The sequence below is a fragment of the Solanum tuberosum genome, unplaced genomic scaffold, assembly GCF_000226075.1.
Source record: "Solanum tuberosum cultivar DM 1-3 516 R44 unplaced genomic scaffold, SolTub_3.0 scf00073, whole genome shotgun sequence".
Classification (NCBI taxonomy): Eukaryota; Viridiplantae; Streptophyta; class Magnoliopsida; order Solanales; family Solanaceae; genus Solanum; species Solanum tuberosum.
In genome coordinates, this window is record NW_006239002.1 from 410,121 (window position 1) to 422,905 (window position 12,785).

The window sequence follows — 12,785 nt, forward strand, 5'->3', positions numbered from 1 at the left end:
AAGTATAAAAACCTTAAATTAATCAACTTTTTATCATGTTAACAGCTTAAAGGGTATTTCAGACATTTTGATTAAAAAAAGTGTTTACCAGCACTTATTTGTCAAACACATCAACAACTTTTTTTTCAACTGCAGCACTTTTATCCAAACACATAACTACTTATTTTTAAAATAAGTTCCATCACTTTAAAAAGTTACTTTTTTTAAGTCAATCCAAATGGGCTCTAAGTTATTTATTTTTCATGGATTTTTTAAAATATGTATTTGAATTGAATCGTCTAAATCTACCGTACTTTTGAAAAATTTGATGACCTACTTCCGACGAAACTAATACAAACTCAAACATACACCACTTTGTACTGATTTAACCGGATATTTACCCTAGCTTTGTATAAATACTAGTAATGGAAGCATTAATTAAAGTAATGGTTAAAAAGTTAGGTCGATAGAAAAAATATCACATCAAAATTTAATCGTTGAATAGTTAAATATATTCGAGTTTTGAATTTTGTCACAATTTATATGAAAATATTTTTATTAAACTAATATAAAATATTTTGAATTATTGGGAAATAGTTGCCATATAACGTACAATTGATATTCCCTCTGTTCAATTTACCTGTTTATTATATTAGAGAAATGTTTCATATTTACTTGTCATTTTTAGCTTATTAGAAAATTAGGTAAATTTTAATTATCTATCCTTCAAATTATTTTCAAGAATTAAAATTAAACACCATTTCATATGAACTATTATAAAATATTCATATTAATCATTATTTCTAAATCCGCAAAGTCCCCGCGAAGAGGGTGAAAATGATTAATGGAATAAAATATAATCCATGAATTAGAAAGTCCGTGGAGTGCCAAAAGATTGAGAAGATAATCATGAAAAGGGTGAAAATTAGAAATAAATAATGGATCCTATGATGATAAATATATAGCCATTGACATAATGGTGTCTCTTCAGTGGCGTATAAAATAATGCCTAATGATGTTAATCATTGTCATTACCAACATCAGCAAATTGTTTGTACTCGATAAATTTTGGCCTAAATAATTTGTCACCAAGTATGATTTTCAAGTAACTATTTTGAACAAAGACATCTAACTAAACGAAAAAGATTGTTCTAATATTTACCCTTCAAAATAATCATACAAACACCTCCATTTGGTGACTTAAACTATAGGTTTCAATACTCAAAATCTACAAGTCTAGAAGCAAGATTTCATTATTATTTTAAAAACATTTATACGTTTTAGGTATTACATATATAAATTTAATTATACAGTAAATATATACATGATTTTTAGATGATAAAAAATGGCCTTTTAGTATTAAAGATTAATGAGCAAACAACACAAATTCCACTGATTTAGGATCTAATTACGTTCCTTCACTTTAGTTTTTGAAATTACCTTTCATACCACATTTACTTCGCCAGATACATATATCTCAGATACATGCCAGTCAAAATAGGGTAATTTTTTTTCCAAATACACTATATTCAAACATGATTCATATGTATCTAGGATATAATGTCTCTTTCACTCGCCTCTCTCCCTGTGTATCTATATTTCAAAATGTATCATGTATCAAATATACATGTTAACTCTCTCGCTCACTTCTCTCCTCTCTTGCTCATCTCCCTCACATATATTTGTATTTCAGATGTATCTGGTTCAATGATACTTGTATCTTTTGGTACATGTATATCTGACTTGAAATCTGAAGGAGTGGTGCATCCATCTCGAAATCTAATGTGAAATTATTAATTAGTTAGAAGGTAGGTAATTATTTCAAATTATAGAGTGGTAAGTATTTACAGTAGGAATGTTTTTTTAATTAGATAGTTTTTCTAAAATTTAAGTATACTAATAATATTCAAATAAACACATTGGGCTTATGAGTCACTGATGTAAGAAAGGCCCAGCCCATTTATTTTTGTTCGCATCATCCATATGACCAATTTAGTAACCGAATTAGTCCAACTTGCTTAATCTGCTTCTTCCTCCTCATTTCGCCGGTTCTTCCTAAGGTATGAGATTTTTCTTGTCTGTTTCAATGGAATTTCCTATAACTGGTGATTTTTTTTTTGTATGTATATATATATTCATCCTTCTCAGAGCATTGCAAGGTGGTAAACTAGAAGAAACCGTGTTGTAATTGTATGACGAGTGCTTCAGAGCTATTTTTCACTAGGAGGTCTCGTTACGGTCGAAGCGATCTCGAATTAGGGTCCGATTTATCGACAAGTCGAATTTCTCACAACCACAGCGTTCATAATCGCCGCCATCATCATCACAACCACCAGCCAACCGGCAATAATAATACCCGCCGTGATCGCCTCGATGTGAACGATTGTGAGCCCTTGCGCCGATCTCCTCACCGCCTTAGACGTTTGCCTCTTGTAAGATTTTGGTTTTTTTTTTTTTTTTGGTGTGTAGAATGATAATATTAAAAAATTAAAGAGCTGCTTTATCTGTTGTGTTGTGCTGGCATATTATATTCAAGCTTTTGAGTCACATTAGTCAACATGCATATATTTAATACTAAAATTGTTAATTAGGTGAATCCAATTGTCATTTCACTGGATTCTTTCCTTTTTTATTTTCCGCTTGTCGTTTTATAGCTATGATTTCTTATCTGGGTTAGTTAAAGCAAGGAAAAGGATGAAAACATGAAATATGATTCAGGGGTACTGAATGTAGATAGTAATATAAATTGGCTCACTGCATTCTTGTATAATAGTATGATATTTTTCGTACGGGAGACTGACGAATCGTTGAGATTGTGCCACAATCAAATATGGATGTTTAATTGACATAGTACCTGCCTTATCACACTCCACACCTATGATGATTATATGGATGATGGACTTGTGCGTTGCAGGACAACGTTATTTGGATTTTTTAGTCTTGCTTATCAGTCTTGCGTTACAATTATCTGACATTTTCTAGCTGTAAATGTTAGAGTGGATGCTTATTTGGCTGGCATATATATATATATATATATCTGCACCCTTTCTCTTGTTAGTATGGACTATGTACAATGCCATTAAAAATACTAACTTTCCTCTACTGATCACGATAAAAAGTGTGTTCTGTTTTCTGATTAATTATTGCCTGTTCTTTTGCTATTTATCAGTAAATCAATCAACTACATCTCAAGTTAAATACAAACTAGTCAGAGTTGGGCAATTCTATGCATCTACTTCGAGTCTGTTGCATAGTAATACTCAATAGTCTGGCTTGTAAGAAAGTTAAGAGTTCTATAAATTTCATTCTTATCGTTACACTACATACAAATCTCTAGTCATGCTAAAACAAATCCTGGAAAACATGGGACATGCTGTAAATGTAACGATAACAATATAACTATTGTGTAATTTCGTAGTTATTTCTTTAATTTCTTAAACATACCAAAAATAATACATCAACAATTAGGCTTAAATCTAAAAATAAGTCTTATAAGAATCTGTTTTTTTCCATCCTTAGTTATCACAAAAGAGATTTGCTCCTTTTCCAATTAATTCCTGCCATTGGTGGCAATATTTTGAAGCCAGTATTGCCAAGTGGTGTGCCATCCCCTGTTGCATGAGTCGAGAAAATGTGATGTGACAGCTTACTTTCATTGCAAACCCTGGTGTTGTTTAGCTGTATGAATTTCAGAGATAATGGTTTTTTCCTAATCCAAGTGTTTGCCATTGTTCATCAGCTTTTATGTTCACTTATAAAATAGTACAAAGTATGTACTTGATACTCTTGTAATTGATTGATAGATTATTTTGATTTAGCTCATTCATTTTTGTTGTTGCATTTCATTGCTTCGTGTTTAGTGTAATATATTGCTGATTTGAGGGTCAAAAAATGTGGTAGGATGTGAGCTCTAAATTCTTACCCCCTAGTTTTTCTGATCGATTTTAATTCTTTGACGGTGAGCTGAAACAATGATGCTAATTATTTTGGTCCTTTTTCACATGTCAGGATCGTGATTCTGTTTCACTCGACTCTGGGAATGGCCAGGTTGCATCAGGAGACACCAATCATGCAACAAACAACGATAATAGGATACGAGATAGGGTGGGAATCTCAGGTAGTGAGCGGCTCCCTGGTGCTGTACTACTTGCTAGGGAAAGACTTCTACAGAGATTGAGAGGTGTATCTATATCTGGAAACAGGTTGGTATTTTGAATCCATTAAACCCTATAGTATGAGCTTTTCTTGGCAGGCCATTGTAGTTTATGATATTGCATGTCCACAAATCAACCTTTGATTAGATAAATTCGGAGATGGGTGAGAGTACATTTCTAAGTGGGTAAATTTCTGATAAAGCATACATGAAGTTGCTTGGGTCTTGATGAACATTTTTGTTCTCTGATTCCTCAAATCAATTTGTTTGGGTCATTAGGATATCAAAATGAGCACGTGTTCAGATGAAAAAGGCTGGATATGTTAGTTTCCTGTAGGGACTGGACTTTCACCATAGGATTATTAAGATATGTTGCACCTATACATTGTTGAGTGCTAAGTAAGAAGTTTAATTGATTTTGCTGACCCTTCCTTCCAATGGCGGACCTAGGATTTTCATTCAGGGGGTTCGAAAAATAAAAGTATAAACGTTTAAATAAGCCAACAATTTTTTTTTTCAAGGAATGGGACCCTTGAATTCTTTTGGATTTAAAACAAAAAGTAAAATGCTAGCCAGGGGATTCGAACCCTGGACGTAATGCTTAGTTATGAAGGAACCTGCAGCTGGGCTATCTCGTTTTCCATGTCATTGAGGGGGTTCAAAATATATAAATTCACATAAATACAAAAAATTTACCTTATATATACGGTGTAATTTTTTACCGAGGGGGTTTGGGCGAACCCCCTGGAACACATGTGGGTCCTCCCCTGCTTCCTCCTCTATGGTTCTCCTCATTGTAGAAGTTAAAGGACATGTTTTAGGATGTCAATTCACCAGCAGTCTTACACGTCTGTGTTTTCTATTATAGTTGTCTTGTTAACAATTAGCATGATTTCTCACTAGTGTTTGTAAGTTGCTCTGGTGGTTATTACAATATGATTTAAATTCTGGGAACACTATTCCTCTTTTTCATTTTACATGAGCAGTTTGGCGCTTGATATCATTCAAAGTTGGTCTAGCTGTCTGTTTTAGGATGTCCTATGTTGGCTAAACTTGGTCCTTCCATTCCGTGTAGGGATGGCAATGGGGCGGGGCGGGTCAATCTCTAAGTGGGTGTGGGGTAGGGCGGGTCAAAATCTTGATTTTTTAAAATTATGTGCGGGGGGCGGGTGCAGGTCTCCTCCAATTTTTGTTAATGCAATTTTCCAATCTGCATTTGAGCAACTCTAGGAGATAGACAACTTTGCAATAATGAACATTTAAAATGTATTTACACGAGATGCCTCAGGGAAGAGTAATATATTCAATCATAAAATAATGAAAGAATTTATTTCCTAAAAATTATAAACATATCATGTTCTATTAAATAAAGAAAATGATAAAACATATTTTTGAAAAGAAAGTCCCAACCTTATATAATAAAAAAACATGGACACCCATCTATGCTGCATTGACAAATACGGGAGCAGTGAACATTTTAATGGAGCGGGTTTATAAAATAGTTATCGAGGAAAATTTTGTTAGTTAGTAGCCCAATAAAATAGTTTTAAATCAATTGTTAAATTATTCTAAATATAACAATTATGATTTATAAACTTTGAAATATTTGTACATGTAAATAATAAGATAAGAAAAAAAAAAACTTAAGTGGGGCGTGGCGGATTGAGAATAGAAAAAATGCTATGCGGGGGGGGGATTGAAAATTTTGTTGGTTTGACAAAACCGGCCCCGCACCGCCCCATTGCCATCCCTAATTTTGTGGGTCACTTGGACCTTCTATGCTAAACTAAAGAGACTTTTAGTTAATCTTCTGTTGAAAATTGTTATGTGCACTGTCAATTTAATTGGAGCTTCAAAAGTGTTGATTGAAAGCTGATATTGACTTCTGCTAGGCGAAGTTACGGGGTCCCAACAAGCTCCCATCGCAACAACTTTACAGTTGAGGATGATTTCAGACTTGCTGATGCCAGTGATTGGGAAGCGGATTCTAGTTTGTGGTTCGCTGGCACAACCCCCAGCTCTGATCTTATCTGGGTAAGAGCAAACGAGAGGCCCCCAGGTCTGAGTCAAGAAGCCATGGATTTATTGCATATTGGGATTTACAGCAACTCAGACAAGGAAGAGGCCCGGGTGGTTCTTGACTGTAGCATATGTCTGGATGCTTTCTTGGAGGGAGACAAGCTTGTATGTTTACCTTGTGGGCATAGGTATCACCCTTGTTGCTTGGAACCATGGGTACGAACTTGTGGGGACTGCCCATATTGTCGAGCAGCTATACATGCAACTTCTTGTAGGGCCAAAGAAAGGTGTGAAGCCAGCCATTGACTAGAATGGTGTTCTCTTCTGTGAAGTTCTTTTTTGATGACTTTCACCTTTTTGTTGGTTGAATGATAGTTTTCTAATAAAATGAGTAGAACAGGAAACTACTTGCCTTCTCCTTGGGACTCCTTGGTGAGACTTGGTCAAAATGAAATATTATGTCTCTTCTTAAGCAATGCTAATTAGAGAAATTATTAACAAATATGGGTCACAATTAGGTGACGCCAAACGTCTGTAAGTTTCGTGTAACTATCAATATGTCATTGTTGAATTAGTCAGATTCCTATTTCAATGTTTTGACACCCCTTGAGTATTGAATTGACAAGGTAACCATATTTGGTGGAATTAATTGTGTTTTTTCTACTTGTATCACTAAGTTTTTGTTTAGAAAAAAACTGATAATTAATAGTAAGTCTTGTCAACAATCCATGCCGTGGTGTAAGTGCTAGACAAATTTTACCTGTGGAATTTATAGCGACTATTTTTCAAAGACAAGACAGAGAGATAGATAATCGATATCAAGTCCCCCCACATGTTCATTTCCATTTTATAGTGATTTTTCATACGATATTCTTTTTCCTGCTTTGTTCCAATTAATTTGAGTTACACATCGATTAAGGTCCATTAAAAGGATAAGTTATGGACCAAGATTTTTTTCGATTTTAAGAACTCAAACCTCAGCAGTTTATTAATCAATAAAATATATACAATGGATCTAATTAAATATTAAGGCAGACACCAACACTGCACGTTCAATTATTATTCTGAGATAAACAATTAGTCGTTAATTTGTTTGTCTCTATATGCAAATTTACCTAACGACCAATGAATTAAAAAAATATTATATTTGAAGATTCCAATGAATAGAAGAATGTTGGTCTTGGATTATGTTAGGCCTAAATTAAACTAATCTATATGGTACTCATTTCGTCTTATTTTAAGTATTATTTTTGCATAAAATTTTTATCTCAAAACAATTGTCATTTTAAGAATTAAAGATTAATGTTGACACTTGTAATTATACGGTACCTTGTATTTTTAATGAACAACATGAAAAAAGCTAAAGCGATAATTTATATGAGACGGAGATAATACTATTTTAGTTAAAATAATTAAATTTTGTCATTCCAAATTCAAATATCCACGATATTGATGAAGATCTACCAAATTGAAGATAACTAATGAAGACACACATGCACAAAAGCATCTATTCCTTTGATGCAATTTGTTTGACTAGTTTGATTTGATACAAATTCAAATTTGAAAAAGAGAGAAGAAAAATCTTTAAAACATGTGGTCTTAAATGTTAAAAAATATTTGTGTGATTATAAGAGTTTTAAAATTACGATTTTAACTAAATCATAAAATTTATTCAATTAGTTATAAAAAATCCTCAATAAACAAATATACTTTTTAAAATAGACTAATTAAAAAGTATTGCAAAATAAAATCAAACAGAGATAATAAGTCAATATGTGGCATATTTTATAAAAGAAGAATAAAGTGCTTTGTTGCCAAATGGTTTGGATATTTTACATTTTAGACGTAACTTAACTATGATCAAGACATTATCAATATTAAACACAAATTTTATCATACAAATTATTTGGTAATACAAAGTGCTTTGTTACCAAAAATCCAACTGCCTTAGCTTGACTTCTGACTTTACTCATAAATATCCAATTGCATCAAACAATATGACCCAAAAAACGTGACAAAGAAGTATATATATAGTGTGAACAAAATAATAAAAGTTTCTTATATTTAATCATATTTCACTTGCGAGAGTCAATTTAACATAATTTTTATAATTAAAATTGAATTAGACTGATAAAAAGTTTTAAAATCAAAATTTATAAGTTCAAATACAATACAAAAAACATTATAAGGTGCAACTTTTTTCATGTCAATGTTATAAAAAAATACATTTAAAAATATTAGTAAAAAAATTAATGTAGTTTATTTTTCAAAAAATGAAATATGATAATTAATTTATTTAAGAATAATATTTAATCAACTATAAATATTTTGAGTCATTTGCAGATTATTAGTAACGTAAATCACGGAGATAGAGAAAACTTACCTGAAATTTCATCTCCTAAGTAAACGGATACACAACTAGTTATTTGACAGTTTGCTTTGTTTCTAAATAAAGAAATTATATACACTGAGGTTTAATACTGTATAAATTTGTTTTATATGATAAACTTAAACTTAAATTGACTTATACTAATAATTAGAATAATAACTTTTTTAATTACAAATTTTATGTAACTTAAAGCTAGTAAAATAATATTCTCTCCGTTTTAAAAAGAATGATCTAGTTTGACCTGACATAAAGTTTAAGAAAATAAAAAAGACTTTTTAATCTTGTGATCTTAAATTGAAGTTATATCAAATGTACTGAAATTAAAGTACTGCCAAAATAGAAAGAAAAAAATTCTTTTTAAAATTGATTAAAAAGGAAAATAATAATTCTTTTTCAAACAGGTAAGTAACTAATAAAGATTGTGAATTGTGATGAAGGATAAGTATCCCTCTCACGTTTGAGTCAGCCACATTATTCTTTTTTTTCGATCAAAAGCCACTTTATTCTTTGTTTTAATTTCTGTGTCAAACTTTTTATGTTAAATGTCATTCCGAAGTAACTAATAATTTATTAAAAAAATTAATTTTAATAAAATAATTTATTATCACGCAAATAATCTCAATTTGGACATAGATAGGAAAAAATGAAACGAACAACCAATTGTTCTAGAAAGTGGCAAAGAAGTTGAGTATATAAATACAGAGAGAAACGCGTTAAGGGCCCTCTTTACTTCTTCCTTTTCGAATTGCAACAGGCTACTCTTTCCGATACTTTCTCTGAACTAATCCCTTTATACAATTGTTGCAAAATCGTGGTTTATATAAGTTTTGATTAACGGAGAGAGGAGTATGATGATGCGATCGTGTTGTAGGCCATTGGAGAGGTGTTTTGGGAGATTAAACGGAGATGGCCTTTTATGGCATATGGACTTAAAGCCTCATGCTTCCGGCGACTTCTCTATCGCCGTCGTTCAAGCTAATTCTTCTCTTGAAGACCAAAGTCAAGTATTTACTTCTCCTTCTGCTACCTATGTTGGTGTTTATGATGGACATGGTGGACCTGAAGCCTCCCGTTTTGTCAACAGACACCTCTTTTCGTATTTGCATAGTACGTCATTTTCTTCTATTTTTTACCTGATTTTTCAGTTTTTAGTGTCCTATTCACTCTTTGTTTCTGAAATTTCTGCTTTAAGTTCGTTCGTTTATACAGACCCCTCTTCCCTTATTTGCGCAGTGCGTGATTTTTCAGTTTTTCCTGTTATATACTTTTGTGGGTCACAATTTGTTTCTGCAATTTTCGGTCAAGGATCGTTTTCTGTTAATAATTTATTTTATTTTTTTGATAACAAATTTTCAGTTAATAATTTTTATGCGGGATTTTTTTTTTGAATTTGTAGAGTTTTCGAAAGAGCAAGGGGGCTTGTCATCTGATGTTATAAAGAGGGCATTTCATGCTACAGAAGAGGATTTTATTCAATTGGTGAAGAGATCATTGCCTGTAATGCCAAAAATTGCTTCTGTTGGATCATGTTGTTTGGTTGGTGCAATTTCTGAGGGTGAATTGTATGTGGCTAATTTAGGAGATTCTAGGGCAGTTCTAGGACGCAGAGGTTTTGATGCGGAAAAAAATTCTGTGGTTGCAGAAAGGTTATCAACTGATCACAATGTTTCATGTGAGGAAGTGCGGAAAGAAGTTGAATCACTTCATCCTGATGATCAGGATGTAGTGGTATATATTCGAGGTGTTTGGAGAATTAAAGGCATAATTCAGGTGATCTTTCTTGTTTTTTAAGTTGATGAATGCTGAAGTTGTTGTATCTGTGTTCTGAATGTGAGAATATGTATTATTTGGAGTAATGTGAAATTTGAACTTTCCAGGTGGGAATGATGTTCTATCTGAATAGTCTAGGTTATACAATTTGCGCTTTTACTTTGCTCGGTACTGACTTCATGTTGTTCCGACTAATCTAGTAGTACTTATATCTTTTGTAGGCCTCCTTATACAACATTAGTTTCATCTTTATTTTGCACAAATCTTATCTCTAACCTTAGATGGTTGTCCTATTGGTATGATGGTGGTTATATTTTACTCTCTTTCAGTCAGGTTCATAATTGCTGATCCCTGAATTTATGAGATGAGTTGTGTCTATTGTATGACTTGGGAAAGTTTAGGCTTCAGAATTTAAACTGTGGTAATTATGCTCCATATTATTTTGTGTGCATACCGATAGGAAATTTCTGTTTATCTTTGTCCTACGTGTTCTTAAGGCTTTATATCTTCCTACTCTTCTAGGAATCACACGCTATGCCTCTTGATCCACTGTTTCACGTAGTTCAAGTTAGAGGAAGTCTGTGTTCCCTACATGAGACTCCCATTAAGATATTATAAAGCAATGAGTTGTGATTTTAAAGGCTCTGGATTCCTGTGATGGTTATCTTACTATTAGACATAGATTCTGTATGTTTTCTGCTGATAAAAGCAGGGACATTATTCTAGGAGCGTAACAAGGAATATTTGTCGTCATTTGTTCGTTTTCTCTCCAGTCTTGTGCGGTCTACTGGAAATCTTCAGACGATGCTAACTTATACATCTTAATTTGCAGGTCTCAAGATCTATTGGGGACGCCTATTTGAAGAAACTTGAATTTAACAGGGATCCTATCTTCCAACGATATGGGAATCTTGTACCTCTGAAGCGGCCTGTACTGACAGCAGAGCCTTCAATTGTTACAAGAAGTATTAGGCCTCATGACTTATTCCTTATATTTGCTTCTGATGGCCTCTGGGAACAATTAAGTGATCAATTAGCTGTGGAGATAGTATTTAAAAACCCAAGAGCTGTAAGTTCCAATTATTTCACCCTTATCTCCTGGTGAACTAATGGAAATGTTTGCATTTATGCATAGTGGTAAAGTCAGGGGTGGTTGGAGCTTAAAATCTATGGGTTAAATTGAACTCGGTATTTTTTATCACGGAACATAATTATATATGTTTAAAACCATTCAATTTTCAATAAATATTAAATTTTGAATCTACAAGTTCAATTTAGTGCCAAGAAACTTAAAGGTTGAACATGTCGAGTTTATATCATAGATCCGCCTCTGGATCAAAGTGTACATGGCATTAAAAAGCAGTCAAGAGATATTTCAGCCAACTTACTTAGCTATGCTCAGTCGTCACTGCAGTCCTGAATGCAAGCTTGAGTATGTGTAACCTGTCATGGATTGAAATGTTGCTACTTTTACTTTTGTATAGCTCATCCTATTTTGGTGAACCAGTTCTTTGATTTGTAGAAGTCGTAGTTAAGATATGAGACATTCCTGTTATGACTTGTCTGTTTATTTGGTTGATGTACTTGCAGGGAATAGCTAAGAGACTGGTGCGTGCAGCCCTTCAGGAGGCTGCCAAGAAGAGGGAGATGAGGTACAGGGACATACAGAAGATAGAAAAGGGGATTAGGCGCTATTTCCATGATGATATAACAGTTATTGTGATCTATCTTGATCACCAGAAAGAATCCTTCCATTCCAAAGGCACTCTTGGCTCTATCACTGCACCTGTAGACATTTTCTCATTTAATTCAAATGATGCTGAGGAGAACCAAGTGATTGAAGCTTTTTGAACTTCCCGAAACCGCAACAAGAGGGTGGTATATTCAGTATATAATGTTACTGTATAGGGAAATAGCGACAGAAACAGAGTATTACATGGAGAGAATACATGTTTGATGTAAGATAAACCGGGGTTATGGGTTGCTGATTGGATGAACCGAGAGCAGAAGTTCAGTTTAGGATCTGACCAAACCCATTGTTTTGTTCTTTTCAGACGGATTGTGCTTTGAGATATTTAGTGCAAAAAAGGACTCCTGTTATTTTTACCTGACAATTTCTAGGGAAGTTTTCTGAAAATTGTATTTTGCATTCTTGCTGTGCAAAGAGTTGAATAAGGTGAGAATCGGATTACCTCTCTATCTTGTAGTTACAGTTATGTGGTCTCTCTATTCATAAATTTACACTAATCTAAAACTCATTGGGGATTCTTCAAAAAGTTATCCACAATCTAACACTTATCCTGCGTTGATATAATGCATATGTAAAAAAAAAATAGGCATAATACATAAACTTGACTTCGGCAAACAACTATGCCTTCCAATTTTGAGTGTGCACAAGTAGACAGTTAAACTTGTATAAAATTGAACAAGTAAACACACGTGTCCTACATGAAATTGCCATGTAGAACAAATGTG

General features: G+C 33.1%; 2 protein-coding genes across 3 annotated transcripts; both read left to right on the top strand.

The window, feature by feature from the left end:
- The first annotated feature begins 1,981 nt into the window (after positions 1-1,981).
- LOC102592559 (E3 ubiquitin ligase BIG BROTHER-related) lies at positions 1,982-6,769 on the top strand. Of its 2 annotated transcripts, none has more exons than XM_006346266.2 (4): positions 1,982-2,039; positions 2,128-2,411; positions 3,988-4,181; positions 6,025-6,769. In XM_006346266.2, exons 2-4 carry the CDS (start codon positions 2,172-2,174, stop codon positions 6,455-6,457), a joined length of 867 nt encoding a protein of 288 aa, XP_006346328.1. In that variant the 5' UTR covers positions 1,982-2,039; positions 2,128-2,171; the 3' UTR covers positions 6,458-6,769. The 2 variants fall into 2 exon arrangements, with proteins under 2 accessions (XP_006346328.1, XP_015163740.1); XM_015308254.1 differs by having other exon boundaries at positions 1,995-2,039; positions 2,139-2,411.
- Positions 6,770-9,247: 2,478 nt separating this feature from the next.
- Positions 9,248-12,522, top strand: LOC102593119 (probable protein phosphatase 2C 63). Its single transcript, XM_006346267.2, has 4 exons — positions 9,248-9,647; positions 9,937-10,310; positions 11,143-11,379; positions 11,901-12,522. Exons 1-4 carry the CDS (start codon positions 9,389-9,391, stop codon positions 12,159-12,161), a joined length of 1,131 nt encoding a protein of 376 aa, XP_006346329.1. The 5' UTR covers positions 9,248-9,388; the 3' UTR covers positions 12,162-12,522.
- The last annotated feature ends 263 nt before the right edge of the window (positions 12,523-12,785 follow it).

Coding starts and splice junctions, on each gene's coding strand:
- LOC102592559 (XM_006346266.2), top strand. CDS start 2,172: ATGACGAGTGCTTCAGAGCTATTTTTCACTAGGAGGTCTCGTTACGGT. Junction 2,412..3,987: donor GCCTTAGACGTTTGCCTCTT/GTAAGATTTTGG, acceptor TTCACATGTCAG/GATCGTGATTCTGTTTCACT. Junction 4,182..6,024: donor GTATCTATATCTGGAAACAG/GTTGGTATTTTG, acceptor GACTTCTGCTAG/GCGAAGTTACGGGGTCCCAA.
- LOC102593119 (XM_006346267.2), top strand. CDS start 9,389: ATGATGATGCGATCGTGTTGTAGGCCATTGGAGAGGTGTTTTGGGAGA. Junction 9,648..9,936: donor CCTCTTTTCGTATTTGCATA/GTACGTCATTTT, acceptor TTGAATTTGTAG/AGTTTTCGAAAGAGCAAGGG. Junction 10,311..11,142: donor GAATTAAAGGCATAATTCAG/GTGATCTTTCTT, acceptor CTTAATTTGCAG/GTCTCAAGATCTATTGGGGA.